The sequence below is a fragment of the Macrobrachium rosenbergii genome, chromosome 7 (assembly GCF_040412425.1).
Source record: "Macrobrachium rosenbergii isolate ZJJX-2024 chromosome 7, ASM4041242v1, whole genome shotgun sequence".
Lineage (NCBI taxonomy): Eukaryota > Metazoa > Arthropoda > Malacostraca > Decapoda > Palaemonidae > Macrobrachium > Macrobrachium rosenbergii.
The window spans coordinates 5,380,001-5,395,000 of record NC_089747.1 but is presented as its reverse complement, the minus strand read 5'-3'; the positions used below and the strand labels follow the sequence as shown (position 1 = coordinate 5,395,000).

General features: G+C 37.6%; 1 protein-coding gene and 1 long non-coding RNA gene across 3 annotated transcripts in view; one reads left to right on the top strand and one right to left on the bottom strand.

Moving 5' to 3' along the window:
* LOC136840055 (uncharacterized) overlaps positions 1 to 15,000 on the bottom strand; it is a 273,512-nt gene that overhangs the window by 20,418 nt on the left and 238,094 nt on the right. The window lies entirely within an intron of this gene.
* LOC136840054 (solute carrier family 7 member 14-like) overlaps positions 13,901 to 15,000 on the top strand; it is a 116,880-nt gene continuing 115,780 nt past the window's right edge. Inside the window, exon 1 of the mRNA XM_067106383.1 lies at positions 13,901 to 14,585. Within this exon, the coding sequence (XP_066962484.1) occupies positions 14,474 to 14,585 (112 nt within the window). The 5' untranslated portion in view covers positions 13,901 to 14,473. The remainder of the gene's footprint in view (positions 14,586 to 15,000) is intronic.

The following is a 15,000-nucleotide window of genomic DNA, read 5'->3' as shown; positions in this document are numbered from 1 at the left end:
ATTTGGGTAACAGGAATTTTTACAAATGGGAGAGATATGGAGGTGGACATGAAGTGGACAGAGTGGACACACCTTAGTTAGGTATATTAGGCCGTTCTGTAGAGAGGTGGACATAGAATGTAAACAACATAGTCAGGTATATTAGGCACTTCTGATAGCTTCTTAGAAGGATAATATATCTGACCATCTTTCCAATTTGTCCTTTCTAATGATAAAAAAAAAAGATTTTATGTTATCATCATTCCCTCGACACTTGGCAAATACGATTTCGAGATAAAACACATTTTGCTAAACGCCATCTTTACAACAATAACAATAACAAAACAAAACAATAACAGTGATAATAACAAAAGCCGTTGAGGATATCGATTCTTGTAAGCCAAGTCTGTGCCAAACTGAACTAAGAGAGAGAACAATCCTCAATTTACATTATTCAAATTACCTGATACTTAAAAAATCAAAACGAGCCTCACTGCTAATGAATTATTATAGAAAACTGATACAAAACAAATGAAATAAAATAAAACAAAATGAAATAAAATAAAACAGAGTTGGTTCTGAAGTTTTCGTACGTTATAGTTTCTGTCACATTCGTTTATAGCCTATAGAGCTATAAATTCTATTCGGCATAACAATAGGTATGAAATGGACGAAAGATCTAGGCCATATATCCAACTGACACTGGCGCTATGGAGAAAAAATCCATGTATACATACATACATACATACATACATACATACATACATACACACATACATACATATATATATGTGTGTGTGTATACAGTATAACAGCTTATGTTTGTGCATGGAATATTCCTCGCTGCGGGGCATATGTCCAAAGATAAATAACTCGCAATTGACATTAAAAACCCCAATAGCCGTACTTGATTCCATTAAACGGAAGTACCAGTTTGAAAATTGATATTCACCCTAGTGTTCCCACCGGCGAGCTCGCGCGCGTGTACTAGGTATACGTAGCTGGAGCGAATGATTTACAACCAATGGAAAAAGCAATATCTATGCCAACGTTGCTATTGAATAGAGCAACTGGGTTATTGAATAAGTTCCCAACAGCCGAGTCAAACTTTGTGTGTCCAAGTTCATTGGGACTGGGAAGGTGAATATGCGAATGCGGTGCAGAAATACAACAAAATAAATAAATGAAAACGTAAAAGTAGTAGAAAATATAGTACTTATAACATGAGGGAGCTGTCAGAGTATGGATCCATCAGCTATATATATATATATATATATATATATATATATATATATATATATATATATATATATATATATATATATATATATATATTATATATATATATATAGCCTTGTACATATATACAGTATATATATATATATATATATATATATATATATATATATATATATATATATATATATATATATATATATATATATATATATATACATATATACATACATATACATACATACCTTTTCTATATCTCTTTACGTATTTTCCTATAAAGTATAACACCAAAAAGGTGTTATATTTCTGGTTCTCAGCAAGTCTTTTGGGATGAGGTTGCGATCCCATGGCCTTCATTGCTTCCATCAACTAGCGCCCAATAACTGAGCGTGTTTCAAGCAACCCGCCTCGCTTGGGAATCGAATCCGAGACATTTGGCTGGTGAAGCGCATGTCATAACTACTGGACCACGCATGTTCATATACGATTCTTGTCATCATCCGGCCATTATCTCCGAACAGGTTACTGTCAAATTCATACGTTAACCACCAAATCAGCCACTTCGTGCACCTATACAGATGACTCATCAGCATCCCATCCTAACCTCCTACACACATTGCATGAATCATCCATATTTAGCACACATCCTTCATATCAATACCTTTCCTTATGAATATCTCTTTTACACCATTTGTCCAAACATTTTGTATAACTTCCTCTTCTCAATTCCAAGAACATTTCTGAATTATGCACTAACTTCATCATTCTATTATCTTTCATTCTTTCACTATGACCGAACCATCCCATAATACTCTTATCCATCCTTTCACGAATGCTAACCTTTTTACCATGTCCATCTATCCCCATTTTTCTCAAAACAGCTCATCTTAACAGTTTAATATTATTTTTTGTATTATTTCACTCCTATTCAAACATTTGAATTTCACTTACATAAAGGAGAAATGGCTCAACAATTCCTTCATACAATCCCACCTTGGTTCCCCATGACAATTCAAGGCTTTCCCGCGTAACTGACAATGTATTAGAAAGATATTATGCGAGAATTACCACTTCTGGTGAGCGAGGTACCTGCAATTTATTTTCTAGAATCTCAAAGAAGAGCATAAATGGAAGTACCAGAAGTGCTAACGAATCTTGATGAAGTGGAGGAACTCGAGTTGAAGAATAACAAGCTTCAAAGACGCCATATTGTCTTCCCAGAGGAGGAGGAGGAGGAGGAGGAGGAGGAGAGGGGAAGGAGGAGGTGGAAATGAAGACTGTGTCTGCTTGAGGAAGAGGATTTCAAAGGAGGTTATCTCAGGTGTCTAATCTTGGCCTACATCCTTAATTGCCTAACCGAATGTCCTTGTTACGAGGAATTATTCATAGAACCTTGATGAGAACATGAATATTAAAGGAACCAGAATGGAGAAGCAATATACTAAGGCTGCTCTGCCGCCGAGGACACGTGACAGCCACTTCTACGCCTCGAGCTTGTCATGGCGATACGAATTGATCGCATTTTGCTGTGGAGTTACAATCTTCAGGTTTTTATTGGCTGTCGTAAAATTAGCTAGCTTTTTTGCAACTGACTTCCGAACTTTTAACTGAACTTCATTTTTGTTTTTCAATAGAGCTCGCCTGCTCATTTCCCTAAACGAATCTTGTGTAAACAAGCAAAGACCTAAGATCTCTTAATCACAGTTTCCTTTCCTCCGCGGATGCGTAAAAAAAAAAAGGTTGAATCTATTGAAATTAATTGTTTCCGTAGCAAGAAGGACTGAAATGGTCAAGACATGTAGTGGTACAGAGTGGTAAACTGGTTGGTGTAGGTGAAAAATGGATCTGGGTGTTTTGAGATGCTCTGGTCATGTGGAGAAAATGAGGGGCGATTACGTAAGTGGAGAGGGTTTCATTCATGATTCACCAGTTAAAGTATGAATGGTTTGTCAACATATATATACGTATATATAATCTACTGGTCACTTTTTCATACGATATCTACATATTTGTTGCAGCCAACATGACCGCTTAGCTCTTCGATTTCTTCACACTTTTTGGACACGCTTTTCATTACGAATCCTTAGACCTGAACGAAGAAACAATATGAAAAAATCTAACGAGCCTGGTAGGACTCGAGCCCAGTGTGGGCCTAAGGCTTTGTACTGCCAAGCTATCCAAAAAGAGTTAAGAAAGACAGAAGTTAGGAGGGTACTGTGTCGATTACAAGTATATACAATATATATATATATATATAGCTTCTATGATTATATATATATATATATATATATATATATATATATATATATATATATATATATATATATAGCATGTGTGTGTTTATGTATGTATAAAAAGAGTACACATCCAGGCGTTTTTCTTAACACTTACCACAAGGGTAGTGGATTTCTTTTTATTGTTTTTTTCGAATACAATAGCTTTCCTGCAACTCTTACGTATTTTTGGACCCCCCTGGTCATAAACTTTGGAACTGACCTTGCAACGAAGCTTGAGATTGGATTCAACCCTCCTTTTTTTTTATACGTATTCCAAGATATTGGTTTCAAATTCAATTTTCTCCAACAATTTCTCATAGGGGATCTTGAGCCTCTCTCTCTCTCTCTCTCTCTCTCTCTCTCTCTCTCTCTCTCTCTCTCTCTCTCTCTCTCTCTCTCTCTCTCTCTCTCTCTCTCTCTCTCTCTGTCGATGGGGGGCGTTTATTTGTTTTTCATTGAGACTGATTCTTTCTGAAAGTTACAGTTAAGTCATTCTTTCTGAAAGTTACAGTTTTGTTATTCAGTCTGCAAGTCACCGTTATGACATTCATTCTGAATGTCCTAGTTATATAGTTCAGTTTGAAAGTGACAGTTGTGTCATTCTTTCTGAAAGTCACTGTTATGTCGTTCATTCTGAAAGTCATAGTTATATCATTCATTCTGAAAGTTACTGTAATGTCATTTATTCTAAAAATCAAAATGATTCTGTTCGTTCTGAATGTCATCTGTGTTACTCATTCTAGAAGTCACAGTTATCTCTTAAAGGTCATTCTGCTACGCCACACTTTGAAATTGTTTCGCAGTTCCCACGTTCTTTGAAATTATAATATTCTGTCTGTTCCCTCGCGATTAGGAGTCACGCAAAAAGTAGTTTTGAAAAATTAAGCAAGTTTTAAGTATTACCACCATAAAAAAAAAGCATTTTATAGGCAAGGACAACAGCGAAAATAACAAGAAAATTGACAAGAGAATATTTACCTAAAAGAAGAAAATAAAATATTTATCTAAAAGGACAAGAAAATATTTACCTAAATTGACAAGAAAATAGTCACCTAAATGACACGAAAATATTGCCTTAAAAGGACAAGAAAATATTAACCTAAAATTATAAGAAAATATTTACCAAAAATGACAAGAAAATATTTAACTAAATGACCAGAAAAGTTTTACCTAAAATGACAAGAAAATATTTACTTGAAACGACAAAAAATATTGACTAAAATGACAAGAAAATATTGACCTAAAATGACAAGAAAATATTGACCTAAAATGACAAGAAAATATTTACCTAAAATGACAAACAAAAATATTGACCTAAAATGACAAGAAAATATTGACCTACAATGACAAGAAAATATTTACCAACAAACAAAAAAAAGCTACATAAACGGGATTTCACAGCTGTAGGTAAAGACAATACACCAAATGGCTGTAATAATTAAACACCAGATGAGCAATGAACAACTACAGCAAGACAAGACGAAATTCCAGATGCATTACAACCTCTGCATACCATTTTCATGCACAAGGCATTGATATTTCACTGCAAGTCTTGTCAAACCTTGCCTTCCTCAGCCACTACCATGAAATGCATTACAAATCTGATGAAATTTGTAATGGATATGCAAATTTGAGGCCAGGGTCTCCCTCTCTCCCCACCCCCTCTCTCTCTCTCTCTCTTTCGCTCTTCACCTCTCTCTCTCTCTCTCTCTCTCTCTCTCTCTCTCTCTCTCTCTCTCCTCTCCTATATATCTATATGCTAAAGTTTAATTTTTCAATGCATAGTAAAAAGGATCACTAGCCCTGGTAAGGTAACTACGAGTCTACTGTGATTGCCAGTGACAGGAATGGAAGCTTATCTCGTCCCTATGAATAATATTCCATTTAAATCTTCAGGATTCATTCCAAGTTTCCGTTTGTTCCTTCAGTTTCGCTGCGTCTCTGTTCATCGGTGATTTATCTATTTATTTATTCATTCGTTTATTTCATTCGTACTCTGAAATATTGACTGGTTTCTCTGCTAAGATGTGAGACTGACCAAAGTAGTCTCATGAAAATTATTTATCTATTTGTATAAGATAACAGGTTGGACGTTGTGGTTTGAGTTAAAATGGTTACATATATACAGTGACATAATCAAATGGCTTTCTGGTATTGTTTAAACGGCCCTCCCTCTCTCTCTCTCTCTCTCTCTCTCTCTCTCTCTCTCTCTCTCTCTCTCTCTCTCTCTCTCTCTCTCTATATATATATATATATATATATATATATATATATATATATATATATATATATTGATAAATAATGGATCGTTTTCTACTTTGCAGTCAGGAAATGTAGGCTATTCATCGAGCAGTACTACTACTACTACTAATACTACTACTACTACTACTAATAATAATAATAATACAACTAGTATAGAAATGTTATATAAATTAATGTTGAAAAAGCAGGTTAAATGCTATTAATTCTTCTTTTACAATGAAATATAAAGGTATTAATTATCATGATAATGATGAAGTAGATATTTACGGCTACTGTTACTATTACCACTACTACAATTACTACTAATAATGATCGCAAGAAAAAATCCCCAAATCCTCTAATCCACTTCCGGTCGTTAATATCAGGATCACTCAAGTACGCGATATCCACCTCGGGCATTTCTTCCCGTTTTCTATACTCTGATGGGATACTCCCTTAAACCGCGCTTCCTCCTCCCGCCGACAGCATCAAAGGAGAGAAAGATAAATGGAGTGGGCCGCCACACGTCGTGTTTTGGAAAGAGGGGATTCGGGAGGGGCTCAGAGACACTCCTGGGACTCACTCGCGAGACAAACAACGATCGGTAGGCCGATGTTGCTTACCTTGGGGTACGGAGGACGAGGGATAAAGAAGGTATGGAGGTGGAGGAGGGTTACTGTGGGAGATTGGTTGAGAATTATTGGGCGTCACGGTTATAAAGAAGGGTTACGGGAGAATTAGATGGTGGGCGGACAGTAATAATGATGATGATGGTGATTTAAAGAGAAAATGATCGGCACTGTTTTTATCGTTAATGGAACGATTTTACCATTAAATGAACTATTTCTTTATCGTTCATGGAACTGTTTTTATCGTTAATGGAACGATTTTACCATTAAGTGAACTGTTTCTTTATCGTTAATGGAACTGTTTTTATTGTTAATGGAACTGTTTTTATCGTTTATTGAACTGTTTCTTTATCGGTAATGGAACTTTTTATCGTTAATTGAACTGTTTCTTTATCGTTAATGGAACTGGTTTTATCGTTAATTGAACTGTTTCCTTATCGTTAATGAAACCGTTTTTTATTATCAATGGAACTTTTTTTATCATTAACTGAATTGCCTTTTTCATTAATGGAACTTTTTTATCGTTAACTGAACTGTTTTCATCATTAATGATTTTCTTTTATCGTTAATGGAACCTCCAACATTTCTTTGCTATCTGGTGCAAGATAGGCAATGGGTTACAATGAGCCCCAAAAGCCAGCACTGCAAGTATATAAACCTGAAAAAGGCTCGACTCCATTACTTAAACAGCAAAATAATTTTGAGCATTTGAATGCTACGGCGTTTATTAGCTGCTAAATAAATAAAATTTACTGCCCCAATGAATGACACAATGAATCTGTTGAGAGTTACTGCTCACGGTGTGCGAGCAACTTGGTCGTCTCAGCAAGATCGAATGGATGTAATTGTCCTTCTTATAAACTAGAAACTATCACGCAGAGGTATTTTGGAAGGTATGGTAGTCTCAAGAGATTAATGTATTACAACTTCTCTCTCTCTCTCTCTCTCTCGTCTACAGTTCAGCCTCATTTACCAGCAGCGACAACTCTGTACGTAGAATTTCTCCCCAATATTCCAGGGAATGGAGATAACTGAACTACGAAAGGCAGATGCTTTTAAGCCTTTGGGATATATGGGGCTAGTCAGATACACATAATCTGATTATATTTAAACAAAGCGAGCAGTGAATTCATTGTTGGCGTCAGCGAGTTTCAATACTCGTCTGCAACATAAAAATGCGCCGAAGTTTCCTAGGCGCAATCGAGTTTTCTGTACAGCTGCTACAGCGTATAATCAAGGCCACCGAAAATAGATTATCTTTCGGTGGGCCCGGTATAATGCCGTATGAGTCACGGCCCATGAAACTTTAACCACGACCCGGTGGTGGCCTATCCTATATAGTTGCCAGAAGCACGATTATGTCTAACTATAACGTTAAATTAAATTTAAACTGCTGAGGCTCGGGTGCTGCACTTTTGTATGTTTGATGACTGGAGGGTGGATGATCAACATACCAATTTGCAGCCCTCTAGCCTCGGTAGCTTTTAAGATCTGAGGGTGGACAGAAAAATGTGCGGACAATAAAGAGCGGACGGACAGACAAAGCCGGCACAATAGTTTTCTTTTACAGAAAACTAAAGCCGACTCATTTTTATTTCTGAGCATGTATTGACATAAAGAACACGAACTTTAAAACAACATATAAGAAACTGTCTACAATGGCATTAAAGAATTCCACCTTAATACGACGCGTCTCCTCCAATTGCGACTTGTACCTTGCACTCCCCTTGCAAGACCAGCAGTCCCTTCCTCTGACCTATACTCTCTGTATTTCCCCCTTAAGACCTATAATCTCTTATGACCTCTCTCTCTCTCTCTCTCTCCCTCTATCTCCTTTGAGTCGGAAGGCAGCGCCCAATGGGAGCTATTCGTAAGACGTCGCCGGATTAATCTTGCAGTATGGGGCCTCGCCTCCAGGAAGGTCGTGTAATTATTTCTCATTAGGGGCTACCAGGCGACTGTCCCTCTCCGTAATTTCTCATTATGCTTCGATGCGATTCTTTCTGGTATTCTCCCCGGGGATTTTGAAAATGTCTCTTGAAGAGATTTCTCTTGTCCGATTCTTCGTCACTTACACTTTTCTGTCTTTATTTTATATTATTATTCAGAAGATGAAGCCGTGTTCATGTTGAATAAGCCTACAAGGGCCATTGACTTGAAATTCAAGCTTCCAAAGGATACGGTATTCATTTGGAAGAAATTACAGAAGTTAATAGGGGATACAGAAAGGAGAGATTAGTTATTGGAAAAGAAAAAAAAAAGAAATTAATAAATTGATCAATAAATATATGAAGGTGAATTGTTTTAGGGTAGAAATACTCTGAAGCTTCGCTTTGAAGTTTTGAGGTTCTAATTGCCCAGTATACTCCTGTTGCTTTTATGCATTCTTAGGAGATTTCTTTCATATAATTTTGAGTAAGTGTCCTCCATCTGCGATTAATTTCCATATAATTCAAGATAAATTCTCTATTTTCTTTCTTATTTTTTATAATTTTCTTTTGACCATTGTTCTCGACTATTTGCTAATTTCTCAAGACAGTTTTCTCTAATACAATTCTTGATATGTTCACATAATTACTTGATAATTTGATATTATTTCTCAATTATATCCTTTTATATGATGCACGGTAAGTGCCCTTTATTCTTCAGAATATTTCTTTCATAAACTTCAAGAACCTTTCATTACTGGTTTACACATTTTTAAAACCATGATAATTTTCTTGGCGTTTTTTTTATATCAAATAATTTTGGATAATTTATCTCTAATGTTGAACTGAATCACTTTATTTAACTTATTCATTTATCTGTGTCCTTCTATTGTGTCATATAATTGTTTAAATTTTCTCTTTATCCATCAGTTATCGTCTTTTATATAGCTCTTGCCAAAAACATTAATTACAAAATGATGTTGACATCTATATTTCTCGTTATAAATATATAACAAAAACCCATATTCATATAAAATAAGCAAAATAAAACAAAACTAAATCATTTAGCAATCAAGCTTCTACAGAAAATGATATTTGCGTGAGAAAAGAGAGAAAACCACATCCATGAGAAACAGAAATAGCGATAAAAAGAGAATGACATATAAATATATAAAAAAATGAACATGACTTTAGAAAAGTAAAAGGAACTTCAACTAAGCTTAAGACCATCGACGTGATAAACCGTTCCTCAATTTTGCGGTTAAAGCGAATAAACGAACTGGTCTGCGCTAGGTACTGTGACATCGTGTCACTCGGCAAAATCATTTCCAGCAAATTAGAGCCAATTTCGACTCAGAGAACGCGCCTTCATAACACCAGAAAAGAACACCCCCGTCTCGAACCTACGCAATATCTGGACCACCTGGGACGCGCCAAGGACCTCATTTGAAATCCACTGGCAGTGGCCGTAACTCCTGAAGGAGGGGTGCAGGGCCATCTTACATCACTTTCGGCTGAAATTAGGAAGCTGCTTCGAAGTCTTGGTGGAAACTGCTTATTTGCGTATTCACTTGCTTATTTGTGTATTCGTTAGAAGCAACCAGTTATGAGTGTTAGTACTGTTTTATATATATATATATATATATATATATATATATATATATATATATATATATATATATATATATATAAATATATATGTATGTGTGTATGTATATGTATATATATAACACACACATATATATATTTATATATAATATTCCTTTCAATTCTACGCCTTTCCCCATTGGCTAGGGTGGCTCTAGTGGGGGTTAACCTTTCTCTCTTTGGGATGAAGCTGCTAGCTCCCAGTCCTTCTCCATCCCAAAATCGACCCTCCGCAAGTCGACTGACAACCGGGTACATAATCCGATGCTTTCTCCCCAGAAGCTGAGGGCTAGCAACCTCATTCCATACCAGGTGAGAAACGGAAGAGTAACACTAGAAAAATTGTGTAAGGAGGAAATACTTTCCTTATCTCTAGGGCCAGTGGCAAGGTTGCCCTAATACCCATTTCTTGCCCAGGCCCGCAGACCAAAAATCAAAAGGAAAATGGATCGAGAGAAGAAGACAAAGAAGAAGAAGGCAAGGTCACCTTCATACCCGTTACTTGCCCAGGCCTGCAGACCAAAAGTCAAAAGGAAAATGGGCCGAGAGAAGAAGAAGAAGATGAAGAAGACATGGCCACCTTCATACCCTTTTCTTGCCCAGTCCTGCAGACCAAAATTCAAAAGGAAAATGGATGAGAGAAGAGGAAAAAGAAGAAGAAGGCAAGGTTGCCCTTAATACCCGTTTCTTGCCCAGGCCCGCAGACCAAAAGTCAAAAGGAAAATTGACCAACAGAAGAAGAAGAAGAAGAAGAAGAAGAAGAAGACAAGGTTGCCCTAATACCCGTTTCTTGTCCAGGCCTGCAGACCAAAATTCAAAAGGAAAATGGACCCAGAAAAGAAGAAGTAGAAGAAGAAGATGGTCCACACACGCCAAGTCCCTTCTTCTCTTCGGTCCATTTGACGTGTGGAGGTGTCTCGAAATTTATGTGGCCGCGTCAGGAGGGGGATGAATAGGAAGACGGATGGCTGGACACAATGCTGGGATTTAACTAAGGTCCGGAAAAGGAAGATCTAATTAGCCGGAGAGGGTTGCCTTGTGTTTCTTGTTGGGCCCAGGAAAGTGGGAAGGCTGGTGAGGGAACTGAGGGGAGGGGAGGGACTGGGGAAAGGGAGGGGGTGGGTTGGAGGGCAATGAGGACGCCCAACGGATGGTAAAGAAATGCATTTCCAAAGAGAATGGAACTGATAAATAGAAACGTTGGAGTCTTTTGTTTTATATATATATATATATATATATATATATATATATATATATATATATATATATATATATATATATATATAATGAAGAAGAGAGGAAAGCAATATTATGATGGTAAGAGGAGAAAAGAAGTTACTGAAGGGGTGAAGCAAGAAAGATAGCCAAGCCGAGAATGTATGAAGGGACTGTTGAGCCAACACTCCCGCAGAGAAGAGAAGCGTGTATGCTGAACGCATGGAAAAAGGCTGAAGATGTTGAGATGAACTGTTCACGTAGTATCTGCATCGTAAGAAAAACTGAGAGCGAGAAATGTGGAGATATGATGAAAGAAATGGTGAATATTTTAGCGTAGGTGAAAGGATGGATTAAGAGTATTTTGAGATGGTTTGGTCATGTGGAAAGAATGGACGATCATAGCTTGGTGAAAAGTTTACGATTCAGCGGAGAGGGAGAAATTGAAAAGTTTGAGTAGATGCCTTGAAACTGGTATTGAAAAGTCAAGGCCTTAATACACAAGATGTAGCTAACGGTGCAGTGCGGGTAACGGGGTTCGATTCGCTGTTGATGAGCTAATGTTGTGGAAGTTTGCTGCACAGGGGGATCATCTATGATCACGCAGTTAAAGGCAAAATGTGGAGAACTTTGTATTGTGTAAATTAGGTCCCACCCCTTGTTTTAAAGTGTGTGTATGTGTATATATATATATATATATATATATATATATATATATATATATATATATATATATTGTAACGTTGAGTGGGCCGTTATGCAGGTTCTTTAACATACTCAGGACAGGGCTGTCATGACTGACGGCAGATGCAACAAACAAAGGAGGGAAAACAACAAAAACAATAAAATGAGCTTAATATTAATTTATTTATAATATTTACAAGTGAGTCAGGTCTGGCAAAAGATAAAAACCATAAATACAAAAAAGCCAAAAGGCAGCACTAAACAAAATCCAGTTAAATAAACAAAAAAGTAGCTCTAAAAAAAAAAAAGGCAAAAAATAAACAACAGCAGGCAGAAAAAAAAACAAACATACGTCCTCCATCGGGGCACCAAGACAGCCCTCAGCTGCACAAAGGGACAAGACCCCACAAACCAGAATACCCCGATGGAGACGTCAGGACAGCCTCACGCTGTCATCAAAGATGAGCAGCTCGTGGTCACACGACTACCATGGTCACACTCCACCTCTACGACGTGCTCCACTTCGTAGGCGTGCTCCAATTTGCTGCTCAAAACTCGACCAACGTCGACTCGAAAAAACTGCCTGCTGCTGCTGCCACTGCCGCTACCTTTGCTGCCCTACCAGACCCGACTGAAGCAAGAAAACGGCAGCTCACTGACGAAAACATCAAAACAAAAAAACTTGAAGGTAAGGAGGCAGCAATCCACAAATGGGAACGAGCGGGAACCAGCAGTTCCCAAAAAACCATCACTTAACGTGACACCTCCCACCTAAAAGAAAAAAATGATTTTTTTTTTATTTTCATGATCCTCCAATGCCGTAACAACCCCGCCAGCCAAAACAGAGCCGCCCTGTCAAGTCGCCATTGTAACGAGAGTGGGCCGTTATGCAGGTTCTTTAACATACTCAGGACGGGGCTGTCATGACTGACGGCAGATGCAACAAACAAAGGAGGGAAAACAACAAAAACAATAAAATGGCTTAATATTAATTTATTTATAATATTTACAAGTGAGTCAGGTCTGGCAAAAAGATAAAAACCATAAATACAAAAAAAGCCAAAAGGCAGCACTAAACAAAATCCAGTTAAATAAACAAAAAAAAGTAGCTCTAAAAAAAAAAAGGCAAAAATAAACAACAGCAGGCAGAAAAAAAAAACAAACATACGTCCTCCATCGGGGCACCAAGACAGCCCTCAGCTGCACAACAGGGACAAGACCCCACAAACCAGAATACCCCGATGGAGACGTCAGGACAGCCTCACGCTGTCATCAAAGATGAGCAGCTCGTGGTCACACGACTACTCATGGTCACACTCCACCTCTACGACGTGCTCCACTTCGTAGGCGTGCTCCAATTTGCTGCTCAAAAACTCGACCAACGTCGACTCGAAAAAACTGCCTGCTGCTGCCACTGCCGCTACCTTGCTGCCCTACCAGACCCGACTGAAGCAAGAAAAACGGCAGCTCACTGATAAAACATCAAAACAAAAAAACTTGAAGGTAAAGGAGGCAGCAATCCAAAAGGGGAACGAGCGGGGAACCAGCAGTTCCGCAAAACCATCACTTTAACGTGACATATATATATATATATATATATATATATATATATATATATATATATACCCTTGTTTTAAAGTGTGTATATTTATAAATATATATATATATATATATATATATAATATATATATATATATATATATATATATATATATATATATATATATATATATATATATATATATATATATATATATATATATATGATTAGTTTAGGTAACCCAAAATAAAATTCCCGTTAAGATATTTTATCCATGAACATGACATTTAATTACTGGAAAATGTACGCAACTTACATCATCTAAAGCTCCAGTGTACTTACGCGACGACGTACATAGCCCCCAGCGGCACATCGTCCGGCAAATTGTAAAAAAGATAATGATTTATCTTTTAATTCCGCGAAAAAGTTATCGCCGACATCGCTGCGGAAAAGAAGGGCAGTAGTCACTATCATCCGTCGCCCCAGCTGAGTGCCAACCTTCCTCAGTTACCTCCAGGACACCGGTGTAGTAGGACGCACCTACTGACTCCTCCTCCTGCCTTCGGGACACGTGTGTGTATGTGTGTCTCCGGGCTTGCGGGGAAATTCTTGTTTTTCGTGATCGGATAATTGGAGATGTCGTAGGTTGTTTGGCGCAGGAGAAACAATTAGGATTTCTAGAAGAATGATTTTGTTGTGAGTGGATATTCTTTTATATTCTTGAACATGAACTTGCAGAGGTCAGCTCCTTGTTCTTGAAACACATCAAACATTCCGTTGAGATATACTGAGGAATTCAGAGACGAATTGTAGGTTTGAAAACAGAGTGATATATAAAGAAAACGATTTATAGGTAATTAGTTATACATACTTTAAGAAATAAGGTAATTATTGAAGAACAAAATCAGGAAATTGATAAAAATCTGGGGTAAGTCATGAAAACACCATCAAAACCATATCAATCTCAAGCGAACGAAATAAACCTCACAAAAGAATAATGTAGACTGCTAACGGAAGAGAGAGAGAGAGAGAGAGAGACAGAGAGACAGAGAAATAAAAAGACCAGCGCATGAATCCCGCAAATAAGCAGGACTAAGGATGGGGGCCGTCGTCACCAGATTCTGCAACGCTGTCACGAGGAAGAAGTCCGTCAACACGCCAACCCCTGGCCTTCAGAAGCGCCTCTCTCTCGTTGACCTGGCGGCCGTGGGTAAGTGGCTCCTTCAGAGAGGTCTTGCACATGACAGGTAGAAGCTTTTGATGTTGTTGTTGCTGTTGTTCTCTTCGTCCTCAGAGCGCTGCGCCTTTTAGGTATTTTGGGATCCGGGTGAGATCGTGCTGTTTCCTCGCACAAACACGAAAGTTATTGAGGATCATAACGAAGTGTTCTATTTCCGTGGAGCCGATGGCTGCAAAGACGGGTTTGTTCCTCACACCGCTGGACCGTGGAACAGTCTCCCTGAGGATGCTGTGAAACTGGAACCTCGAAAGTTCAAGCAAAGATACAATATATTACTACCCTGAAGCAATTCTCCATGCACTTCAATATTTTATTTACATTTCTATCTATTTATTTTTCAATTTGATAATTTATTTTTTTTCTTTTCTAATAACTGATCTCTACT